The sequence below is a fragment of the Anomaloglossus baeobatrachus genome, chromosome 4 (assembly GCF_048569485.1).
Source record: "Anomaloglossus baeobatrachus isolate aAnoBae1 chromosome 4, aAnoBae1.hap1, whole genome shotgun sequence".
Lineage (NCBI taxonomy): Eukaryota > Metazoa > Chordata > Amphibia > Anura > Aromobatidae > Anomaloglossus > Anomaloglossus baeobatrachus.
In genome coordinates this window covers 608,145,032-608,168,454 of record NC_134356.1, presented here as the reverse complement: position 1 = coordinate 608,168,454, position 23,423 = coordinate 608,145,032, and the positions used below count along the sequence as shown (strand labels likewise).

The 23,423-nt window shown below is 51.6% G+C and overlaps 1 protein-coding gene across 1 annotated transcript in view; it reads left to right on the top strand.

Moving 5' to 3' along the window:
* The window catches only part of GPAT2 (glycerol-3-phosphate acyltransferase 2, mitochondrial), a 277,049-nt gene that overhangs the window by 227,025 nt on the left and 26,601 nt on the right, over positions 1 to 23,423 (top strand). The window contains exon 19 of the mRNA XM_075346194.1: positions 18,288 to 18,408. Coding sequence (XP_075202309.1) covers positions 18,288 to 18,408 — 121 coding nt within the window. The remainder of the gene's footprint in view (positions 1 to 18,287; positions 18,409 to 23,423) is intronic.

The window sequence follows — 23,423 nt, the reverse complement described above, 5'->3', positions numbered from 1 at the left end:
CTTTATATTTTTACGTTACCTTGTAATCTGACAGCAACAAAAAGTAGGGGCAGAGACCCTGATTCCAGTAATGTCACTTACTGGGCTGTGAGTTGCTATTTCAATAAAACACTGTTTTATCATCAGGAGATTATCACTAGAGGATTAGGCGTCTCATAGAATGGTAAGCTTAGAAGGGACCTCAAGGGCCATCGGGTCCAACAAGTGCAGGTTTTCCTAAATCATCCCAGCTATATGTTCCTCCAGTTTCCGCTTGAAGATTTCCATTGATGGAGAGCTCTCCACCTCCTGTGGTTGCCTGCTCCATTCTCTGACTGCCCTCACTGTCAGGAAGGTTTTTCTAATGTTTAATCTGTATCTCCTTCCTTTTAGTTTCATCCCATTGCTTCTTGTACTTCCTTGTACTAATGAGAATAGGGCAGTTCCCTCTGCACTGTGACCACCTTTCAGATATTTGTAGACCGCTATTACCGTGTTTTTCCAAAAATAAGACACTGTCTTATATTTTTTTTGCCCCCCAAAAAAGCACTAGGGCTTATTTTTGGAGGAGGTCTTATTCTTGGAGAAACACGGTTGGGGGTAAGTTTACCCCCCAAAAAAGCAGACCTCCCCCACTTCCCAGGAGACTCATACTCACCAGACCAGGACGTCTGCGTGGTTCCAAGGTCCTCCTGTGATCTCCGGTCGGTGCTGCATGCAGTCCTACCCTGCTGCTAGCTGACACACACAGCAGATCGCAGGCACACACAGTAGATCACACACACACACACACACACTGCAGATATACACAGCAGATCACACACAGCCGATCACAGATACACACATCCGATCGCAGGTACACACAGCCGATCGCAGATATACACAGCAGATCACACACAGCAGATCACAGGCACACACAGCCATCACAGATACACACATCCGATCGCAGGCACACACAGCCGATTACAGATACACACATCCGATCGCAGGCGCACACAGCCGATCACAGATACACACATCCGATCGCAGGCGCACACAGCCGATCACAGATACACACATCCGATCACAGGCACACACAGCTGATCACAGATACACACATCCGAACGCAGACACACACATCCGATCGCAGGCGCACACAGCCGATCACAGATACACACATCCGATCGCAGGCGCACACATCCGATCACAGATACACACATCCGATCACAGGCACACACAGCTGATCACAGATACACACAGCCGAACGCAGACACACACAGCCGATCATAGATACAAACATCCGATCACAGACACACACAGCCGATCACAGATGCACACAGCCGAACGCAAACACACACAGCCGATCGCAGAAAAACACAGCCGATCGCAGACACACACAGCAGATCACACACACGCACACGTACACACACACATCACATCACAACCAGCACTTACGGCAGCAGGGAATGAGAGCAAGTCACGTGTCCGGCCGCAGGTCCTGTTCGTTGTGCTCCACCGCACTGCCTCTCAGGATTCTCCTGGCGAGAAGACATCGGTGTCGCTGGATGAGGTGAGTGTCTATGCGATCTGATTGTGTGTGCGATCCGATGTTTGTGTGTGTGTGTGTGATTTGATGTTTGCATGTGATCCGAACACTGTTGGCTCATGTTGAATCTGGGATTTACCAAGTCCATTTCACCGGTTCTATCACCTAGTTCTTTTCCTTCCATACTATACAGTGGGTATGGAAAGTATTCAGACTCCTTTACATTTTTCACTCTTTGTTTCATTGCAGCCATTTGGTAAATTTAAAAAAGTTCATTTTTTTGTCATTAATGCACACTCTGCACCCCATCTTGACAGAGAAAAACCCAGACATGTGGACATTTTTGCAAATTTATTAAACAAGAAAAACTAAAATATCACATGGTCATAAATATTCAGACCCTTTGCTCAGATACTCCTATTTAAGTCACATGCTGTCCATTTTCTTGTTATCCTCCTTGAGATGGTTCTATTCCTGCATTGAAGTCCAGCTGTGTTTAATTATACTGATAGGACTTGATTTGGAAAGGCACACTCCAATCTATATAAGACCTCACAGCTCACAGTGCATGTGAGACCAAAAGAGAATCATGAGGTCAAACTGCCCAAGGAGCTCAGAGACAGAATTGTGGTAAGGCACAGATCTGGCCAAGGTTCCAAAATAATTTCTGTAGTAGTCAAGGTTCCTAAGAGCACAGTGGCCTCCATAATCCTTAAATGGAAGCAGTTTGGGACCACCAGAAGTTTTCCTAGACCTGGCCATCCAGCCAAACTGAGCAATCGTGGGAGAAGAGCCTTGGTGAGAGCGGTAAAGAAGAACCCCAAGATCACTGTGGCTGAGCTCCAGAGATGCAGTAGGGAGATGGGAGAAAGTTCCACAAAGTCAGCTATCACTACAGCCATCCACCAGTCGGGTCTTTATGGCAGAGTGGCCTGACGGAAGCCTCTCCTCTGTGCAAGACATATGAAATCCCGCATTGAGTTTACAAACAACACACATGATGAACACTGCTCATCACCTGCCCAATACAATCCTAACAGTGAAACATGGTGGTGGCAGCATCATACTATGAGGGTGTTTTTCAGCTGCAGGGACAGGGCGGCCAAGTACAGAGATACCCTGAAAGAAAACCTTCAGAGTGCTCTGGACCTCAGACTTAGCTGAAGGTTTACCTTCCAACAAGACAATGACCCTAAGCACACAGCTAAAATAACAAAGGAGTGGCTTCAGAACAACTCTTGACAGTGACAATTCTTGACTGGCCCAGCCAGAGCCCTGACCTAAACCCAATTGGGCATCTCTGGAGAGACCTGAAAATGGCTGTCCACCAACATTCACCATCCAACCTGACGGAACTGGAGAGGATCTACAAGGAAGAATGGCAGAGGATCCCCAAATCCAGGTGTGCAAAACTTTTTGCATCATTCCCAGGAAGACTCATGGCTGTACTATCTCAAAAGGAGGCTTCTACTCAATACTGAGCAAAGGGTCTGAATACTTATGACCATGTGATATTTCTTTGTCGCTCCATTGGGAGACCCAGACAATTGGGTGTATAGCTACTGCCTCCGGAGGCCACACAAAGTATTACACTTTAAAAAGTGTAACCCCTCCCCTCTGCCTATACACCCTCCCGTGCATCACGGGCCCATCAGTTTTAATGCTTTGTGTTGAAGGAGGCACACATGCACACAATGCTCCACATTTTAGTCAGCAGCAGCTGCTGACTATTTCGGATGGAAGAAAAGAGGGCCCCTAAGGGCCCCCGGCATGCTCCCTTCTCACCCCACTGAGTCGGCGGTGTTGTTAAGGTTGAGGTACCCATTGTGGGTACAGAGGCTGGAGCCCACATGCCGTTTTCCTTCCCCATCCCTTAGGGGCTCTGGGTGAAGTGGGATCCTAACCGGTCATCCAGGCACTGGGACCGGGCTCCCTCCGCAGCCCCTGGTGGTATCTGCCGGACAGGAGACTGAGTATCCTCAGGGACAAGGCCCTGCAACTACAGGTACTCTGTATCCCTTTTGGGACGGTGCATGGAGCACCTGGGCTTCAGACGCTGCAGCGCCTGCAGTGTTGTTTTTTTTTTTTTTGTCCGGGACTACCGCGCCGGCCGTGCCTGCTTGCCGGCCGCGGTTTCTACTTTAGTCCCCGGCTTTTGCGGCCTAGTACATTAAACGCCCGCCCCCGGGCCTGCCAGTCAGGGGCAAGGGCGGGACGGTCGGCGTGACGCCGACAGTGAGGGCTGGAGCACACATTGCTGTCCTCCTCCCCCCTCACTAATCCCTATGGGGCACCAGTTCCCGCACTTTTCTAAGTGACGCCCACGGCTCCCTCCTCCCCTGTGAACGCCGACAGCCATGTTTTAACACATCCTGCCGGTGGAGGACTTCTGGCTGCAGCTCTGGGAGACCGAGGCAGGGATTCTGGTGGCCACACACCGCTGGAGCGGTTGGTAAGCCACACCGGTTACTGGTGCTGGTGCCCCTAGGGTGCTGAACTGTATATAGATACATTATATTTGTATACTTTTTTCCGGTTCAGCTATACTGTTCACTTGTGGCTATATACCCTCAGTGTTCACGCTCCTGGGAGACAACAGCATGTCGTTCACAAGGAGCAAGGGGGCCAAGGCACAGGGTTATTTTGCTACCTGTACCTCTTGTGCGGCTCTGTTACCTGCAGGTTCCACCTACCCTCACTGTGAGCAATGCTCGGCCCCTGGGGCACTCGCTCAGCCGGAGCCTGAGGCACTAGGGGGTCCCTCGGCCCAGGTAGAACTGCCGGCACCCCCTGTCCAGATGGCAGGGACAGAGTTTGCTGTTTTAGCCGACAAACTCTCTGAGTCGCTTTCTCATTCCATGACTCAGTCTATGGATAAATGGTCTGCTAAGTTTCTAGAGGTTTTGCAGTCCAGACCGGCCCTTACACAGGCCCCGGGCACTGCGGGATCACCCCCAGGCACCTCTCGGTCTGCGACTAAGCGTGTCCCTGGTGTGGCCTCTAGTTATTATGTGCAGGACTCCGGCACGGACCGCAGTCCCAGACCAGCTAAGCGGGCCCGCTTAGAATCTTCCCCGACTTCATCACGCAGTTCGGGGTCTCAGCTTGAGGACTCTCTAGAGGAGGAGGCGGAGGTCGCAGCTCAGGACTCTGACCCTGATGTTGCTCTCAATCTGGATACACCTGAAGGGGACGCCATAGTAAATGACCTTATAGCGTCCATCAACCAGGTGCTAGATCTGTCTCCCCCAACTCCGCCTACAGAGGATTCGGCTTCATAACAGGAGAAACACCAGTTTAGATTTCCTAAACGTACCCGGAGTGCTTTCTTTGATCACTCTAACTTTAGAGATGCTGTCCAGAAGCACAGGGCTTTCCCGGACAAGCGATTTACTAAACGCCTTAATGACACACGTTACCCCTTCCCCGCTGACGTGGTTAAGGGTTGGGCTCAGTGTCCCAAGGTGGATCCTCCAGTCTCTAGACTGGCGGCCAGATCCGTAGTAGCAGTGGCTGACGGTGCATCGCTCAAGGATGCCACGGACAGGCAGATAGAGCTCCTACTGAAATCTATCTATGAAGCCATAGGCGCGTCTTTTGCCCCAGCCTTTGCAGCTGTGTTTGGCACTCCAGGCTATCTCAGCTTGTCTGTCTGAGATTAATGCGGTCACCCGTACCGCTGCGCCACAAGTAACATCTTTGACTTCTCAGGCGTCAGTATTTGCATCCTACGCCATGAATGCTGTCCTGGACTCGGCTAGCCGTACAGGGGTAGCATCCGCCAATTCTGTGGCAGTACGCAGAGCCATGTGGCTACGCGAATGGAAGGCAGACTCTGCTTCCAAAAAGTTCTTGACCGGTTTGCCTTTTTCTGGCGACCGACTGTTTGGCGAGCGATTGGACGAAATTATTAAGCAATCCAAGGGAAAGGACTCGTCCTTACCCCAACCCAAACCAAACAGACCTCAGCAACGGAAAGTTCAAGCGAGGTTCCGGTCCTTTCGGCCCTCAGCCAGATCCCAACCCTCCTCGTCCAACAGGCCACAGAAGAGCCAGAGGAACTCTTCTGCATGGCGGTCTAAGTCACGTCCTCCAAAGACCACCGGAGGCACCGTCTCCAAGGCGGCCTCCTCATGACTTTCGGCCGCCCCAAACCGCATCCTCGGTCGGTGGCAGGCTCTCCCGCTTTTGCGACGCCTGGTGGCCACATGTCCAAGACCGATGGGTGAGAGACATTCTGTCTCACGGTTACAGGATAGAGTTCAGCTCTCGTCCTCCGACTCGTTTTTTCAGAACATCTCCGCCCCCCGAGCGGACCGTTGCGCTTTTTCAGGCGGTGGTCACTCTAAAACAGAAGGAGTGGTGATCCCCGTTCCCCTTCAGGAACGCGGTCGCGGTTTTTACTCCAATCTGTTCGTGGTGCCAAAAAAGGACGGCTCATTCCGTCCCGTTTTGGACCTCAAATTGCTCAACAGACATGTGACAACCAGGCGGTTTCGCATGGAATCCCTCCGATCTGTCATCGCTTCGATGTCCCAAGGAGACTTCCTAGCATCAATCAACATCAAAGATGCCTATCTCCATGTGCCGATCGCTCAAGAGCATCAACGCTTCCTGCGTTTCGCCATCGGGGACGAACACCTTCAGTTTGTGGCACTGCCTTTCGGCCTGGCGACAGCCCCACAGGTCTTCACCAAGGTCATGGCATCCGTCGTAGCGATCCTACACTCTCAGGGCCACTCGGTGATCCCTTACCTAGACGATCTCCTAGTCAAGGCACCCTCACGGGTGGCTTGTTAACACAGTCTGACCGTTGCTCTGGAGACTCTCCAGAGGTTCGGGTGGATCATCAATTTTCCAAAGTCAAAATTGTCTCCGACCCAGTCACTGACGTACCTCGGGATGGAGTTTCATACTCTCTCAGCGATGGTCAAGCTGCCGCTGGACAAACAGCGGTCGCTGCAGACAGGGGTGCAATCCCTTCTTCGGGCCCAGTCGCACCCCTTGAGGCGCCTCATGCACTTCCTGGGGAAGATGGTGGCAGCAATGGAGGCAGTTCCATTTGCGCAATTTCATCTGCGTACTCTCCAATGGGACATTCTCCGCAAATGGGACAAGAGGCCGACGTCCTTAGACAGGAACGTCTCTCTGTCTCTGGAAGCCAAGACCTCGCTTCAGTGGTGGCTTCTCCCCACTTCTCTGTCGAAAGGAAAATCCTTTCTGCCCCCATCCTGGGCTGTGGTCACGACGGACGCGAGCCTGTCAGGATGGGGAGCGGTTTTTCTCCACCACAAGGCTCAGGGAACCTGGATTCCGACAGAGTCCTCCCTTCAAATCAATGTTCTGGAGATAAGGGCAGTGTATCTAGCCCTCAAGGCGTTCCATCGGTGGCTCGAGGGCAGGCAGATCCGCATACAGACGGACAACGCCACGGCGGTTGCGTACATCAACCACCAGGGAGGCACTCGCAGTCGTCAAGCCTTCCAAGAAGTCCGGCGGATTCTGCTGTGGGCGGAGGCCACAGCCTCCACCATCTCCGCGGTTCACATTCCGGGCGTAGAAAACTGGGAAGCAGACTTCCTCAGTCGCCAGGGCATGGACGCGGGGGAATGGTCTCTCCACCCGGACGTGTTTCAAGAGATCTGTTGCCGCTGGGGAACGCCGGACGTCGATCTCATGGCGTCTCGGCACAACAACAAGGTCCCGGCATTCATGGCACGGTCTCAGGACCACAGAACTCTGGCGGCGGACGCCTTAGTTCAGGATTGGTCGCAGTTTCAACTGCCTTATGTATTCCCTCCTCTGGCAATGCTGCCCAGAGTGTTGCGCAAGATCAGGTCCGACTGCCGCCGCGCCATCCTCGTCGCTCCAGATTGGCCGTGGTACCCGGATCTGTGGCATCTCACGGTGGGGCAACCGTGGGCGCTCCCAGACCGACCAGACTTGCTATCTCAAGGGCCATTTTTCCATCTGAATTCTGCGGCCCTCAACCTGACTGTGTGGCCATTGAGTCCTGGCTCTTAGCGTCCTCAGGGTTGTCTCAAGACGTCATTGCCACTATGAGACAGGCCAGGAAACCAACGTCAGCCAAGATCTATTACAGAACTTGGAGGATCTTCTTAGCCTGGTGCTCCGAGAGGGGGTTCATCCCCTGGCCGTTTGCCTTACCCAGGTTTCTTTCCTTCCTTCAATCGGGATTGGACAAGGGTTTGTCTCTCGGCTCTCTCAAAGGTCAAGTCTCGGCGCTTTCCGTGTTTTTTCAAAAGCGTCTAGCCAGGCTTCCGCAGGTCCGCACGTTCCTGCAGGGAGTTTGCCACATAGTCCCACCTTACAAGCGTCCGCTGGAACCCTGGGATCTCAACATGGTTCTACGGGCTCTTCAAAAACCACCTTTTGAGCCGCTGCGGGATGTCTCTCTATCGCGTCTTTCGCAGAAGGTGGCATTTCTAGTGGCGGTTACTTCACTCCGTAGAGTGTCAGAGCTTGCAGCGCTGTCTTGCAAAGGCCCTTTCCTGGTATTTCACCAGGATAAGGTGGTTCTGCGTCCGGTCCCGGATTTTCTCCCTAAGGTGGTGTCCACTTTTCATCTCAATCAGGATATCTCCTTACCTTCATTTTGCCCTCATCCAATTTACCAATGTGAAAAGGATTTGCATTTGTTAGATCTAGTGAGAGCACTCCGGATCTACGTGTCTCGCACGGCGCCACTGCGCCGCTCTGATGCGCTCTTTGTCCTTGTCGCTGGCCAGCGTAAAGGGTCGCAGGCTTCCAAGTCAACCTTGGCTCGGTGGATCAAGGAACCGATTTTTGAAGCCTACCGTTCTTCTGGGCTTCCGATTCCTTCAGGGCTGAAAGCCCACTCTACCAGAGCCGTGGGTGCGTCCTGGGCATTGCGGCACCAGGCTACGGCTCAGCAGGTGTGTCAGGCGGCTACCTGGTCGAGTCTGCACACTTTCACGAAACACTATCAGGTGCATGCCTATGCTTCGGCAGATGCCAGCCTAGGTAGGCGAGTCCTTCAGGCGGCGGTTGCCCACCTGTAAGAGGGGGCCGTTGTTTTGGCTCTTTTTATCGAGGTATTCTTTTACCCACCCAGGGACTGCTTTTGGACGTCCCAATTGTCTGGGTCTCCCAATGGAGCGACAAAGAAGAAGGGAATTTTGTTTACTTACCGTAAATTCCTTTTCTTCTAGCTCCTATTGGGAGACCCAGCACCCGCCCCTGTTCCCTTCGGGCTGTTTGTTCTTTTGTGTACACATGTTGTTCATGTTGAATTGCTCTTTTGGTTCATGGTTTCAGTTCTCCGAACATCCTTCGGATTGAATTTACCTTAGACCAATTTATAAGTTTCCTCCTTCCTGCTTTGGCACCAAAACTGATGGGCCCGTGATGCACGGGAGGGTGTATAGGCAGAGGGGAGGGGTTACACTTTTTAAAGTGTAATACTTTGTGTGGCCTCCGGAGTCAGTAGCTATACACCCAATTGTCTGGGTCTCCCAATAGGAGCTAGAAGAAAAGGAATTTACGGTAAGTAAACAAAATTCCCTTCTTCTGTTTTTCTTCTGTCAAGATGGGGTGCAGAGTGCATATTAAGGAGATAAAAAAAATGAACTTTCTTAAATTTACCAAATGGCTGCAATGAAACAAAGAGTGAAAAATTTAAAGGGGTCTGAATACTTTCCATACCAACTGTATATGCTTTTACATTTATTTTACTCAGATGTAGGACTTTGCATTTGTCCCTGTTAAACACCATTCTGTTCTCCTCGGACCATTGTTCGAGTGTGTCTAGATCCTTCTGAATCCGCTCTCTTTCCTCTCTAGTGTTGGATATTCCTCCTATCTTAGTATCACCTACAAAGTTTATGAGTTCCCCAATAATTCTGTTATTCAGATCATTTATAAAGATATTAAACAGCACTGGCCCCAGAACAGAGCCTTGCGGCACCTTGCGGTCTCGTGTTGCCTAGTCAACATACTTTGTATAACCACGTCCCCACCACTGATTAGCAGCTTTCTGTCACTGCACAGTGTATACAGAAAGTTGCCAGTCAGTGCTGTTGGCGGGGTTATACACCTCAGCATTCTGAGCACTGCTAGATCTGCAGCAGAGACAACAGTGATTGTATCAAAATGACAGCAAGTATATCATCAAGTGACACATCTCTGGAATCAGGGTCTCTGCCCCTACATTATGCTGATCTCATATAACAGCAATACCTTGCTGACAGATTCCCTTTCAACGGCTGTATGTTACTCACTATTACACCCGCAGAGGCTGCTTCAGATAAAATGGGCAGCCAAAGGCAAAATCACCTGATCGTCGCTGCTTCACCTCTTATATAAAGGATTTTCTAGAGGAGATGATAGGAAATCAATTGTCTTTAGGAAACAGGATCATCTCACTTTAACAAATTATACTTTTTTTTTTTTTTTTTTTTTAAGACAGGGCAAATGGTATGTGCTGATATGTGAGCATGTGTCACTGGGAAAAGCTGATCACGATCTGCACTGTACTGAGCCCTAAGCTGGTAAATGGGTTCATCGGTGCCTCCTGCAAGAAAGACACGTTACATTAGGATTCTATTAAGGCTAATAGTTATTACAATGTGGAAGAAAAAAAATAAATCAGGAAAATAGTCAGATTAACTTGTGTTTTTGATGAGGTAAGAAAAAGGACCGCACTCCTTCGCTGTGCTGGAAACTTTATTCAGACAGGTGCAAGGTAAAAAGCTGGAGGCAACCTGTATGCCAGCTCCTGCTATGGACGACGGCCGTTTCGCCCATTGATTAGGCTTCCACGGGTCTACATGTGGTAATAGAACACCACCCCTTTCTTCAACGTTCCTTATGGGAGACCCAGACCATGGGTGTATAGCTTCTGCCTCCGGAGGACACACAAAGTACTACACTAAAAAGTGTAGCTCCTCCCTCTGAGCATATACACCCCCTGGATGACCAAATCTAGCCAGTTCAATGCTTTGTGTTCAGGAGGTCACACACACATGCATTCTCATCTGATTTTTGATTTTTGATTTCAAAGAGTTGGAAGAAAAGCGGGTCCAAGCTGGACGCCCGGCATGTCCCTTCTCACCCCACTGTGTCGGAGGTGCTGTTAAGGTTGATTTTACAAGGCTGGAGCCTTACATGCCGCGCTCCTTCACCATCCCTCGGGCTCTGGCTTGAAGTGGGAGCCATCACGGTTCTCACTGCTTTGCAGGAGACCAGTCTCCATCCGCAGCCCTTACAGGACCCTGCCGGACGGAGCGCTCATCCCTCAGGGACCTGGCCCTGCGTCTCATAAGCTAAGTATTGAGACGTTATTGAGGGGTCCCTTGCACATTTATGGTGGGGAGAGTGTGTTATTTAACTTTGCTGTGATTTCCGGCCGGTTCTCTGGTTTTCTCCTGAGAACCGCGCCGAGGGTGCCTGCTCGTCGGCCGCATGGTCAAATTTAGGCCCCGGCTTCGGCTGCGGCCTACTTTCGTTTTCACTGCCCCTGCATGTCAGTCATGCAGGGGGACAGTGCGGCGCCGCCCACCGGCCGTTCAGCTCAGGGGAGGACACTCCTCTCTGAGGAGATGTTTCCCTCCCCTGTATTTCTCCTTGGCCCTCCGGTTCCCGCTCTTGGACTAAACCCCGCCCCCCTCCGGCGCCATTTTATCAGCGTTCTCACACTGATCGGCGCTGGCTGCTGCAGCTCTGCATCTGTCTGGGGGTCCAAGCTGTGGAATCCGGAGGGCACACAAAACGGTCTGGTAAGCCACAACCTCTGGTTGTGGACTTTCTTGTACACTCTCTGGGGGTCATTCTGAAGGAGTGTGTTCTTTACTGCAGAGCCTCCACCTCAGCAGCATGTCTCTCACTAGGAGCAAGGCTGCAAGGCTTTACTCTATATGCACTGCATGTAAGCTCATACTGCCTGAACCGAGCACATATCCACATTGTGATGCCTGCTCTAACATGGTGGTGCCTCAGCCTGGAGTCTCCCCAGGGGTCCCTCCGGCTGCTCCAGCCCCGGTGGCTGAACCCCCGGCTTGGGTAGCATCGTTTTCTAAAGCTATCTCCCAGTCCTTTCCCGACTCCATGAGACAGCTGTCCCGGACTCTGCTGACCATGCATCAGCCCCCTTCTCAGGGCGCCTCTGCTGCTCCGACTCGCTCTGCAGAGCTCACAGAGGATTTTTCATCTGTTCCCAGACCCCGTCCTCCTAAACGGAGACGCAGGGACTCTTCTCCTTCCTCGTCCCACGGCTCTGATTGACGAGCTGAATCGCAGGGCGAGGAGGATGCCTTTACTGTGGGCTCGGACGCTACCTCTATGTACCCCATTGATCTAACTGAAGGTGATGCGGATGTTAGTGATTTGATTGCGTCCATTAATTCCGTACTGGACCTCAATCCACCAGTGTCAGAGGAACAAGCCTCTCTGGTAGAAAAACACCAGTTTACCTCACCTAAGAGAGCAAGGAGTATGTTTTTTAACCACTCCAGTTTTCAGGCCACTGTAACCAGGCCCAGGGCCTGTTCTGATGACCGTTTTCCCTTTCCACCAGAGGTGGTCAAGGAGTGGGCTCATTCACCAAAGGTAGATCCTCCGGTGTCTAGAATCTCAGCCCGGACAGTTGTATCTGTGGCGGATGGCACCTCACTTAAGGATTCCACTGACCGCCAGGTTGACCTTCTGGCCAAATCTGTATATGAAGCGGCGGGGGCTTCGTTCTCCCCGTCTTTTGCAGCAGTGTGGGCTCTTAAGGCCGTCTCTGCTTCTCTGGCGGAGATGCATTCCCTCACCAGGGACTCTATGCCCGAAATGGTTGCCTTAACTTCTCAGGCTTCGGCTTTTTCATCCTATGCCATGTCTGCCATTCTGGAGGCTTCTCACCGCACGGCGGTGGCTTCCGCTAATTCCCTCGCGATCCACAGGATCTTGTGGCTTCGAGAGTGGAAAGCAGACGCTTCTTCCAAGAAGTACCTTGCTGGGCTCCCCTTTGCTGGGTCCCGGCTGTTCGGTGAACAACTGGATGAAATTATTAAGGAAGCTACTGGCGGGAAGAGTACTTCCTTGCCACAAACTAAAACCAGGAAACCTGTCCAGGGCAGGAACCAGTCGAGGTTTCGTTCCTTTCGTTCCTCTAACTGGTCATCCTCTAAGCCCTCAGCCTCGTCCACTAACTCAGCCAAGGATCGAAAACCCAGCTGGCGCACGAAGCCGCGTCCTCAGAAGAATGGAGGAGCCACTGCCACTAAGGCAGCCTCCTCTTGACTATCTGGCTGCGCCAGCAACGTCCTTGGTCGGTGGCAGGCTCTCCCACTTTGGCGACGTGTGGTTTCAACACGTCTCCGATCAGTGGGTGCAGGATATCATCTCCCACGGCTACAGGATAGAATTTTCTTCCAGCCCGCCAAACAGATTTTTTCTGTCCACTCCCCCCTGCTCCAAAGCCGCCGCCTTCTCTCAGGCTGTGGCATCCTTGCAGGCCAACGGAGTAATTGTACCGGTTCCCGCCCGGGAACGGTTCAGAGGTTTCTACTCAAACCTCTTTCTAGTCCCCAAGAAGGACGGTTCCTTCCGGCCCATCCTGGATCTCAAGCTTCTCAACAAGCATGTTCATGTGCAGCATTTTCGCATGGAATCTCTGCGATCGGTCATTGCCTCAATGACCCAAGGAGATTTTCTAGCATCCATCGACATCAGAGATGCCTATCTGCATGTGCCAATTGCAGTTTCACACCAGCGTTGGCTACGTTTTGCAATCGGAGAGGAACATTTCCAATTCGTGGCTCTCCCCTTCGGGTTAGCCACGGCCCCTCGTGTATTCACCAAGGTCATGGCAGCAGTGGTTGCGGTTCTGCACCTCCAGGGGTTGGCAGTGATTCCTTACCTGGACGACCTTCTAGTCAAGGCTTCATCCAGTGCAGACTGTCAGCGGAGTGTCTCGCTCACTCTCGCCACGCTTGTTCAATTCGGGTGGCTTGTCAATCTGCCCAAGTCCACTCTGACCCCGACCCAGAAACTTACGTACCTAGGGATGCAATTCGAGACTCTGCCGGCACTTGTGAAGCTGCCCTTAGTCAAACAGCAGTCCCTTCATCTGGCGGTGCGCTCTCTGTTGAAGCCCCACCGTCATTCCATCAGGCACCTCATGCAGGTGCTGGGTCAGATGGTGGCGTCAATGGAAGCGGTTCCCTTTGCCCAGTTCCATCTGCGTCCTCTGCAGCTGGACATTCTCCGCTGTTGGGACAAGCGGACCTCTTCCTTGCACAGGCTAGTGGCTCTGTCGCCACAGACCAGGAGCTCTCTTCAGTGGTGGCTTCGGCCCCTCTCTCTGTCCCAGGGACGCTCCTTTCTGATCCAGTCCTGGGTGATTCTCACCACGGATGCCAGTCTATCCGGCTGGGGAGTAGTGTTTCTCCACCACCGAGCACAGGGCACTTGGACTCCGTCCGAATCAGCCCTCTCGATCAATGTGCTGGAAATCAGAGCTGTGCTCCTAGCTCTCGTAGCCTTTCACCATCTGTTGGCGGGCAAGCACATTCGAGTCCAGTCAGACAACGCGACAGCAGTTGCCTACATCAATCACCAAGGCGGGACTCGCAGCCGCCTAGCAATGTTGAAAGTTCAACGTATCCTTCAGTGGACGGAGGTCTCCAAGTCCACCATATCCGCAGTCCACATCCCAGGCGTAGAAAACTGGGAGGCAGATTATCTCAGCCGTCAAACCGTGGACAGCGGCGAGTGGGCCCTGCATCCGGCAGTGTTCCGGTCAATCTGCCGCAAGTGGGGCACTCCGGAAGTGGATCTAATGGCATCCCGGCACAACAACAAGGTCCCGGTTTACGTGGCTCACTCCCACGATCCTCAGGCCTTGGCAGCGGACGCGCTGGTTCAGGATTGGTCCCAGTTCCGTCTGGCCTACGTGTTTCCCCCTCTAGCTCTCTTGCCCAGAGTCCTGCGCAAGATCAGAATGGAGGGCCGTCCGGTCATAATCATTGCTCCAGACTGGCCTAGGCGAGCTTGGTACCCAGACCTGCTCCGTCTGTCCGTAGAGGTGCCGTGGCATCTCCCGGACCGCCCAGACCTTCTCTCACAAGGTCCGTTTTTCCGCCAAAATTCTGCGGCTCTCAGATTGACGGCGTGGCTCTTGAGTCCTGGATCCTGACGGCTTCAGGCATTCCTTCCGAGGTCATCTCCACTATGACTCAGGCTCGGAAGTCTTCCTCGGCCAGGATTTACCACAGGACTTAGAGAATTTTCCTGTCCTGGTGTCGCTCTTCCGGCCATGCTCCTTGGCCGTTTTCCTTGCCGACCATCCTGTCCTTTCTACAGTCCGGTCTGCAGCTAGGACTATGCCTCAATTCCCTCAAGGGACAGGTCTCGGCTCTGTCAGTGTTGTTCCAGCGGCGTATCGCCCGACTGGCCCAGGTGCGCACCTTCATGCAGGGCGCATCTCACATCATTCCTCACCGGCGGCCTTTGGATCCCTGGGACCTTAATCTGGTCCTCACGGCCTTACAGAAACCCCCCTTTGAGCCTCTTAGGGAGGTTTCTTTGTTTCGACTTTCACAGAAGGTGGTCTTTCTGGTGGCCATAACTTCTCTCAGGAGAGTCTCTGATTTGGCTGCGCTCTCTTCGGAGTCACCCTTTTTGGTTTTTCACCAAGACAAGGTGGTTCTCCGTCCGACTCCGGACTTTCTCCCTAAGGTGGTGTCTCCTTTCCACCTTAACCAGGACATTTCATTGCCTTCCCTTTGTCCGGCCCCTGTTCATCGCTTTGAGAAAGCGTTGCATACTTTAGATTTGGTGCGGGCGCTCCGGATCTATGTGTCACGCACCGCTGCTCTTAGGCGGTGCACCTCTCTTTTTGTGCTGACCACAGGTCAGCGCAAGGGTCTCTCGGCTTCTAAACCGACCCTAGCTCGTTGGATTAGGTCGGCCATATCCGATGCCTACCAATGTTCTCAGGTGCCTCCCCCGCCGGGGATTAAGGCGCACTCGACCAGAGCTGTCGGTGCCTCTTGGGCTTTCAGGCACCAGGCTACGGCTCAGCAGGTCTGTCAGGCTGCCACTTGGTCTAGTCTGCATACCTTTTCGAAGCACTACCAAGTGCATGCTCATGCTTCGGCAGATGCGAGCTTGGGCAGACGCATCCTTCAGGCGGCTGTCGCCCATTTGTGAAGTTAGGTTTTGCCTACTTCTCAGTTTTCTGTTTATTTCCCACCCATGGACTGCTTTGAGACGTCCCATGGTCTGGGTCTCCCATAAGGAACGATGAAGAAAAAGAGAATTTTTTCTTATAGTTCCGACATGGGAGACCCAGCACCCTCCCTGTTGCCTGTTGGCAGTTCTTGTTCCGTGTGTTTTCACCGGCTGTTGTTGGAGACAGAGGTTCCGGTTATTCCGGGTTTTACTCTATCTCTACTTGTGGGTGGATGTACTCCTTCAGCTTTTGCACTAAACTGGCTAGATTTGGTCATCCAGGGGGTGTATATGCTCGGAGGGAGGAGCTACACTTTTTAGTGTAGTACTTTGTGTGTCCTCCGGAGGCAGAAGCTATACACCCATGGTCTGGGTCTCCCATGTCGGAACTATAAGAAAAAGAATTTACGGTGAGTAAACAAAATTCTCTTTTTTGTAGGAGTGCATACAGGTTACGTCACAACCACATTAAAAGCAATGGGGAATGACATAACATAAAATCTATATGTACCATGCATGCAAATACAAAACATGATATTTTCATTAAAAAACCAAGACACGAGGTACAGGAAAAAACACAATGGGAGTTCAATTATCACAAAAATATTGAGAGATCGACACGGTCATTCAAACCTAGGTCACCCTGCGCTCCATAGTTTATTATTAATTTTGCCTCCATCCGTAATAATAATTTCTGTAAATCACCCCCCTGAGGAGGGAGGGTGACCTTCTTGAGGCCTGCGAAGCGTAAAGTGTCCGGGTTACCATCATGGTGGTCCCTTATATGGGAAATCAACCTAGGTGACCCTTTTCCAGACGCAATTGAATTGTAGTGCTCCCTGAATCTAACGTACAAACACCTTATCGTTTTGCCTATGTAAAATCTGCCACATGGGCAGAGAATCACATAGACAACGAACTTGGTTTTGCACGAAATAAACTCCTGGATCCCATGCATGTGTGCTCCGATCTGCAGGGACCGGCCAGTAACATGTAGATTACAAAACCTACAGTTCCCTCACCGGTAATTACCCGGTGGGCAATATTTATCTAGCTATGTCAATGGGCTGGTACTTCTGTTCTTTACTAGCATGTCCCGCAGATTGTTGCAGCGTCTGAACGTGACCAAGGGTTTCGCCTTAGTCATCTCACTTAGGTCGGAGTCTTTCTCAAGGATGTGCCAATTTTTACACAACATTTCCTAATGACATCTTCCAGGGGTCCAAACTTAAAGCTGAACATGAACCTCTTCATACTGTCACCCTTGTCCCTAAGACCAACTCTCCAATCTGGTTGATTACCTGTGGATCTCACTCTCTCGTACACACTGCTGATTAACTTTTTGGGGTAACCCCTTGTAATCTTTTTTGGAGATCCAAAGACTGTTGTAAAAATGACTCCTCAGTGTTGTTGACCCTCCTCACTCTCAAAAACTGGCTGTAAGGCAGAGCTATTTTGGTGTGGACTGGATGGGCACTCTGAAAGTTCAAGAGCGAATTTGTCGCTGTGGGCTTTCTGAACACTTTGGTGTGGATCTCGCCATCATAAATAGAGACCTCCACATCTAAAAAACTGAGGGTATTGCCACCAAAGGAGGAAGTGAAGGACATATTCATTGTGTTGACGGTGTTGAGATGACATACAAAGTCAGAGAACAAGGCCTCCGTACCGTCCCACACAATGAAAATGTCATCCACATACCTCATAAAATGGCGAATATATCTCAAGTATGGGTTGGTGTCCGAGAAAACATACCTGCGTTCGAAGGCCCCCAAAAATGTTGGCCATGGCACAAGATACGGGGGTACCCATAGCGGTACCCCCGCACTGCAAGAACCATTGGTCCAAGAACATAAAAGCGTTCTTTGCTAAAACAAATTCCAGGGCCTCCCCCACAAAGTTACAAAAATGTTTGCTCTTGCCACTCTGTGCAACCATCTCTTTAACCTCCTGCACACCCATATCCTGTGGGATACTGGTGTACAGGCTTTCCACATCAATGGATGTCAATTTGTAATTCTCCTGCCACGTCATACCCTTGAGAAGTGTCAAAAAATCACTGCTATCTTTAACATAAGAAGGGATATGCTTCAGAATAGGTCTGAGCAGCCAATCCAGATAATGTGACAGGGGCTCCGTAAGTGAGCCAATCCCTGCCACTATCGGACGGGCAGGTGGATCGTCCCTATTCTTATGTATCTTGGGTATGCTTTTAATGTGGTTGTGATGTAACCTGTATGCACTCCTACAAAAGGGGTGGTGTTCTATTACCACATGTGGACCCGTGGAAGCCTAATCAATAGGCGAAACGGCCGTCGTCCATAGCAGGAGCTGACATACAGGTTGCCTCCAGCTTTTTACCTTGCACCTGTCTGCTGAATAAAGTTTCCAGCACAGCGAAGGAGTGCGGTCCTTTTTCTTACCTCATCATCATCCTTGGATCTTGTTTTGTGACGTGCACCCCGCTCTGGATTGAATCACCGGCAAGTAAATACCCCGGGCATATGCGGTACCGCAGGTGACAGGCAGTGGTGCACGACCACTCTTTATTTGTGCACGTTAACTTGTGTTTTTCTTCCATTAGTTGGGACGATCCCGCCGTCATGCGGACTTCTTTGTCTTCCTTTGTCACCTCTTGAAGCCAGTGCTGAGGACATTTGAAGGAACCGCATTATTCCTGCAGTCACATGGGATGTGTGGGCAAGGTATGAAGGCATAAAAGAATTACATCACAAATGTATGGCCATGGAGGTGTTTATCACTGACCTGTATCTCTGTTACATTATTCAGTGCTAGCGCCACTCCCTGCTTAACCCCTTAATGACTATGGGCAGTAATATTACGTCCTAGCGGTCATAGTGTTACTGCCTGCGGTCTACTGCCGGTAGCATGCAGCGATCGGCGCACATCTCAGCTGATTTTTACACCTGAGATGTGTACCTGCCAGGCACGAGCAGAATCGTTATCTGCCCGTGCCGTTAACCCCTTAAATGGCGCTGTCAATATGTGACAGCGCCATTATAACGGCATCAGCGGTAAACATTTACTCATCGGCCGATACCGGAAGTCACGGGACAGGATCTCGTGACTTCCGGTGTTTTTCATGGTAGCACAGGGTCACGTGATAACTCCTGTAGCTCACATTACTTACCTTCGGTTTCACCCGGCCCAGAGCTGGGTGAGGTAGAACATGAGCTATCTGCTGTTTACAGCTGTGTAGCTGTGATCAGCAGATATGGCAGAGCGATCAGATTTCTGATCCATATAACCCCCGAGGGGGGCTAGTAAAATAAAAAAAAAAAAAAGTTTTAAAAAATTAAAACAAATAAGAAAACCTAAACGTTCAAATCACTCCCCTTTAGCCCCCTTGAAAATTAAAGGGTTTAAAAAAAAAAATACACATATTTGGTATCGCCGCGTTCAGATATGCCCGATCTATCAAAATATAAAATCAATTAATCTGATTGGTAAACAGCGTAATGGCAAAAAAAATACAAGCGCCAAAATTATGTTTTTTGGTCGCCACAAATTTTGCACTAAATGTAATAACAGGCGATCAAAACGTAGCATCTGCGCAAAAATGGTACCATTAATAACAGCAGCTTGAGACGCAAAAAATAAGCCATCACTTAAGCCATAGATCCCGAAAAATGAGAACGCTATGGGTCACGGAATAAGGCGCAAAACGTGCGCCACTTTTCTTTGTCGCTCCATTGGGAGACCCAGACAATTGGGTGTATAGCTTCTGCCTCCGGAGGCCACACAAAGTATTACACTTAAAAGTGTAAAGCCCCTCCCCTTCTGCCTATACACCCCCCGTGCATCACGGGCTCCTCAGTTTTTATGCTTTGTGCAAAGGAGGCTGACATCCACGCATAGCTCCACATCTTAGTCAGCAGCAGCTGCTGACTATGTCGGATGGAAGAAAAGAGGGCCCATAACAGGGCCCCCAGCATGCTCCCTTCTCACCCCACTCTGGTCGGCGGTGTTTGTTAAGGTTGAGGTACCCATTGCGGGTACATAGGCAGGAGCCACATGCTGTTTTCCTTCCCCATCCCTTAAGGGTTCTGGGTGAAGTGGGATCCTAATCGGTCTCCAGGCACTGGGACCGTGCTCCCTCCGCAGCCCCTGGGGAATCTGCTGGACAGGAGCCGGGTATCGTCAGGGACAAGGCCCTGCTACTGTGAGGTACTCTGTGTCCCCTTGGGGACCGCGCATGGAGCGCTTGTGCCATTACACACTGCAGCGCTGCTGGGTGTGTTAGTGCGCCGGGGACTACCGCGCCGACCGCGCTTATTTGCCGGCCGCGCTTATAACTTTAGTCCCCGGCTTTTGCGGCCTAGTATCGCATATTCCCGCCCCCAGGCCTGCCAGTCAGGGGAAGGGCGGGACGCTGCACAGGACGTCAGCGCTGAGGGCTGGAGCATACTTTGTATCCTCCTCCCCCCTCACTGAGCACCGTGGGGCACCAGATTCCCGCACTTTCTAGGGCACGCCCACGGCCCCCTCCTCCCCACAGAACGCCGGCAGCCATTCCTGTCAGCACTTCTGACGCTGGAGAGGAGAGACAACAGGCTCTGGGAGGCCCAGGCAGGGAATCTGGTGATCACACAACCGCTTTGAGCGGCTGGTAAGCAGCACCTGAGGTGCTGGCCCCACTGAGTGCCGAAGTGTACATATATATATATATATATATATATATATATATATATATATATATATATATATATATATGCTTATATGCTATACATTTACACTGGACGGTCGCACTGTTGATTTTTGACTATATACCCTCCTGGATTGTACTCAGAGGAGACAACAGCATGTCGTCCGCAAAAAGCAAGGGTGCCAAAGCACAGGCTTACTTTGCAACCTGTACCTCATGTGCGGCTATACTACCGGCAGGTTCCACCGACCCTCATTGTGTGCAATGCTCGGCACCTGTGGCACTTACTCAGCCGGAGCCTCTGCTACAGGTGGCCCAGGTGGAACCACCTGCTCCCACTGTCCAGGTGACAGGGACGGAGTTTGCAGTATTTGCTGACAAACTTTCTGAGAGTATGGATAAATGGTCTGCTAAGATACTAGAAGCCTTACAGTCCAGACCGGTAACTCAGGCCACGGGCACTGTTGAATCATTGACCCCAGGCCCCCCTCATTTGGAGCAACAAAGTGCTCCTGGGGTGACTCATAGGTCCCAGGATGAGGTCTCTGACACGGACCGCAGTCCCAGGCCGCCTAAGCGGGCTCGCTGGGAAATTCCCTCGACTTCATCACACTGCTCAGGGTCTCAGCAGGAGGACTCTCTGGACGATGAAGCTGAGGTAGCAGATCAGGATTCTGATCCTGAGGCCACTCTCAACCTAGATACACCTGATGGTGACGCCATAGTGAATGACCTTATAGCGACCATCAATCAAATGTTGGATATTTCTCCCCCAGCTCCTCCAATTGAGGAGTCAGCTTCTCAGCAGGAGAAATTCCGTTTCAGGTTTCCCAAGCGTACAATGAGTACGTTTCTGGATCACTCTGACTTCAGAGAGGCAGTCCAGAAACACCGAGCTTGTCCAGATAAGCGTTTTTCCAAGCGCCTTAAGGATACACGTTATCCCTTCCCCCCTGACGTTGTCAAGGGCTGGGCTCAGTGTCCCAAGGTGGATCCTCCAGTCTCCAGACTGGCGACTAGATCCATAGTTGCAGTGGAAGATGGGGCTTCACTCAAAGATGCCACTGACAGACAGATGGAGCTCTGGTTGAAATCCATCTATGAAGCTATCGGCGCGTCTTTTGCTCCAGCATTCGCAGCCGTATGGGCACTCCAAGCTATCTCAGCTTGTCATGCGCAGATTAATGCAGTCACACGTACGTCTGCTCCGCAAGTGGTGTCCTTAACCTCTCAGGCGTCGGCGTTTGCGTCCTACGCCATTAATGCTGTCCTGGACTCTGCGAGCCGTACGGCGGTAGCATCCGCCAATTCGGTGGCAGTACGCAGGGCCATGTGGCTACGTGAATGGAAGGCAGACTCTGCTTCCAAAAAGTTCTTAACCGGTTTGCCATTTTCTGGCGACCGCCTGTTTGGTGAGCGATTGGATGAAATCATTAAACAATCCAAGGGAAAGGACTCATCCTTACCCCAGTCCAAACCAAACAGACCTCAACAACGGAAGGTACAATCGAGGTTTCGGTCCTTTCGGTCCGCGGGCAGGTCCCAATTCTCCTCGTCCAAAAGGCCTCAGAAGGATCAGAGGAACTCCGATTCATGGCGGTCTAAGTCACGTCCTAAAAAGACCGCCGGAGGAACCGCTCCCAAAGCGGCCTCCTCATGACTTTCGGCCTCCTCACACTGCATCCTCGGTCGGTGGCAGGCTCTCCCGCTTTTGCGACGCCTGGCTGCCACAGGTAAAAGACCGTTGGGTGAGAGACAGTCTGTCTCACGGTTACAGGATAGAGTTCAGCTCTCGTCCTCCGACTCGGTTCTTCAGAACATCTCCGCCCCCCGAGCAAGACGATGCTCTTCTTCAGGCGGTGGGCACTCTGAAGGCAGAAGGCGTGGTGATCCCTGTTCCTTTTCAGCAACAGGGTCACAGTTTTTACTCCAACTTGTTCGTGGTGCCGAAAAAGGACGGATCCTTCCGTCCTGTTCTGGACCTAAAACTGCTCAACAAACACGTAAAAACCAGGCGGTTCCGGATGGAATCGCTCCGCTCCGTCATCGCCTCAATGTCCCAAGGAGATTTCCTAGCATCAATCGACATCAAAGATGCTTATCTCCACGTACCGATTGCACCAGAGTATCAGCGCTTCCTGCGTTTCGCCATAGGGGACGAACACCTTCAGTTCGTGGCACTGCCTTTCGGCCTGGCGACGGCCCCACGGGTCTTCACCAAGGTCATGGCAACAGTAGTAGCAGTTCTGCACTCTCAGGGACACTCGGTGATCCCTTACTTAGACGATCTGCTTGTCAAGGCACCCTCTCAAGTGGCATGCCAACACAGCCTGAACATTGCTCTGGAGACTCTCCAGAGTTTCGGGTGGATCATCAATTTTCCAAAGTCAAATCTGACACCGGCCCAATCACTGACATATCTTGGCATGGAGTTTCATACTCTCTCAGCGATAGTGAAGCTTCCGCTGGACAAACAGCGTTCACTACAGACAGGGGTGCAATCTCTCCTTCAAGGTCAGTCACACCCATTGAGGCGCCTCATGCACTTCCTAGGGAAGATGGTAGCAGCAATGGAGGCAGTTCCTTTTGCGCAGTTTCATCTGCGTCCACTTCAATGGGACATTCTCCGCAAATGGGACAGGAAGTCGACGTCCCTCGACAGGAACGTCTCCCTTTCTCAGGCAGCCAAAACTTCCCTTCGGTGGTGGCTTCTTCCCACTTCATTGTCGAAGGGGAAATCCTTCCTACCCCCATCCTGGGCGGTGGTCACGACGGACGCGAGTCTGTCAGGGTGGGGAGCGGTCTTTCTCCACCACAGGGCTCAGGGTACTTGGACTCAGCCAGAGTCCTCCCTTCAGATCAATGTTCTGGAGATAAGGGCAGTGTATCTTGCCCTAAAGGCGTTCCAGCCGTGGCTGGAAGGCAAGCAGATCCGAATTCAGTCGGACAACTCCACAGCGGTGGCATACATCAACCACCAAGGCGGAACACGCAGTCGGCAAGCCTTCCAGGAAGTCCGGCGGATTCTGCTATGGGTGGAAGCCACAGCCTCCA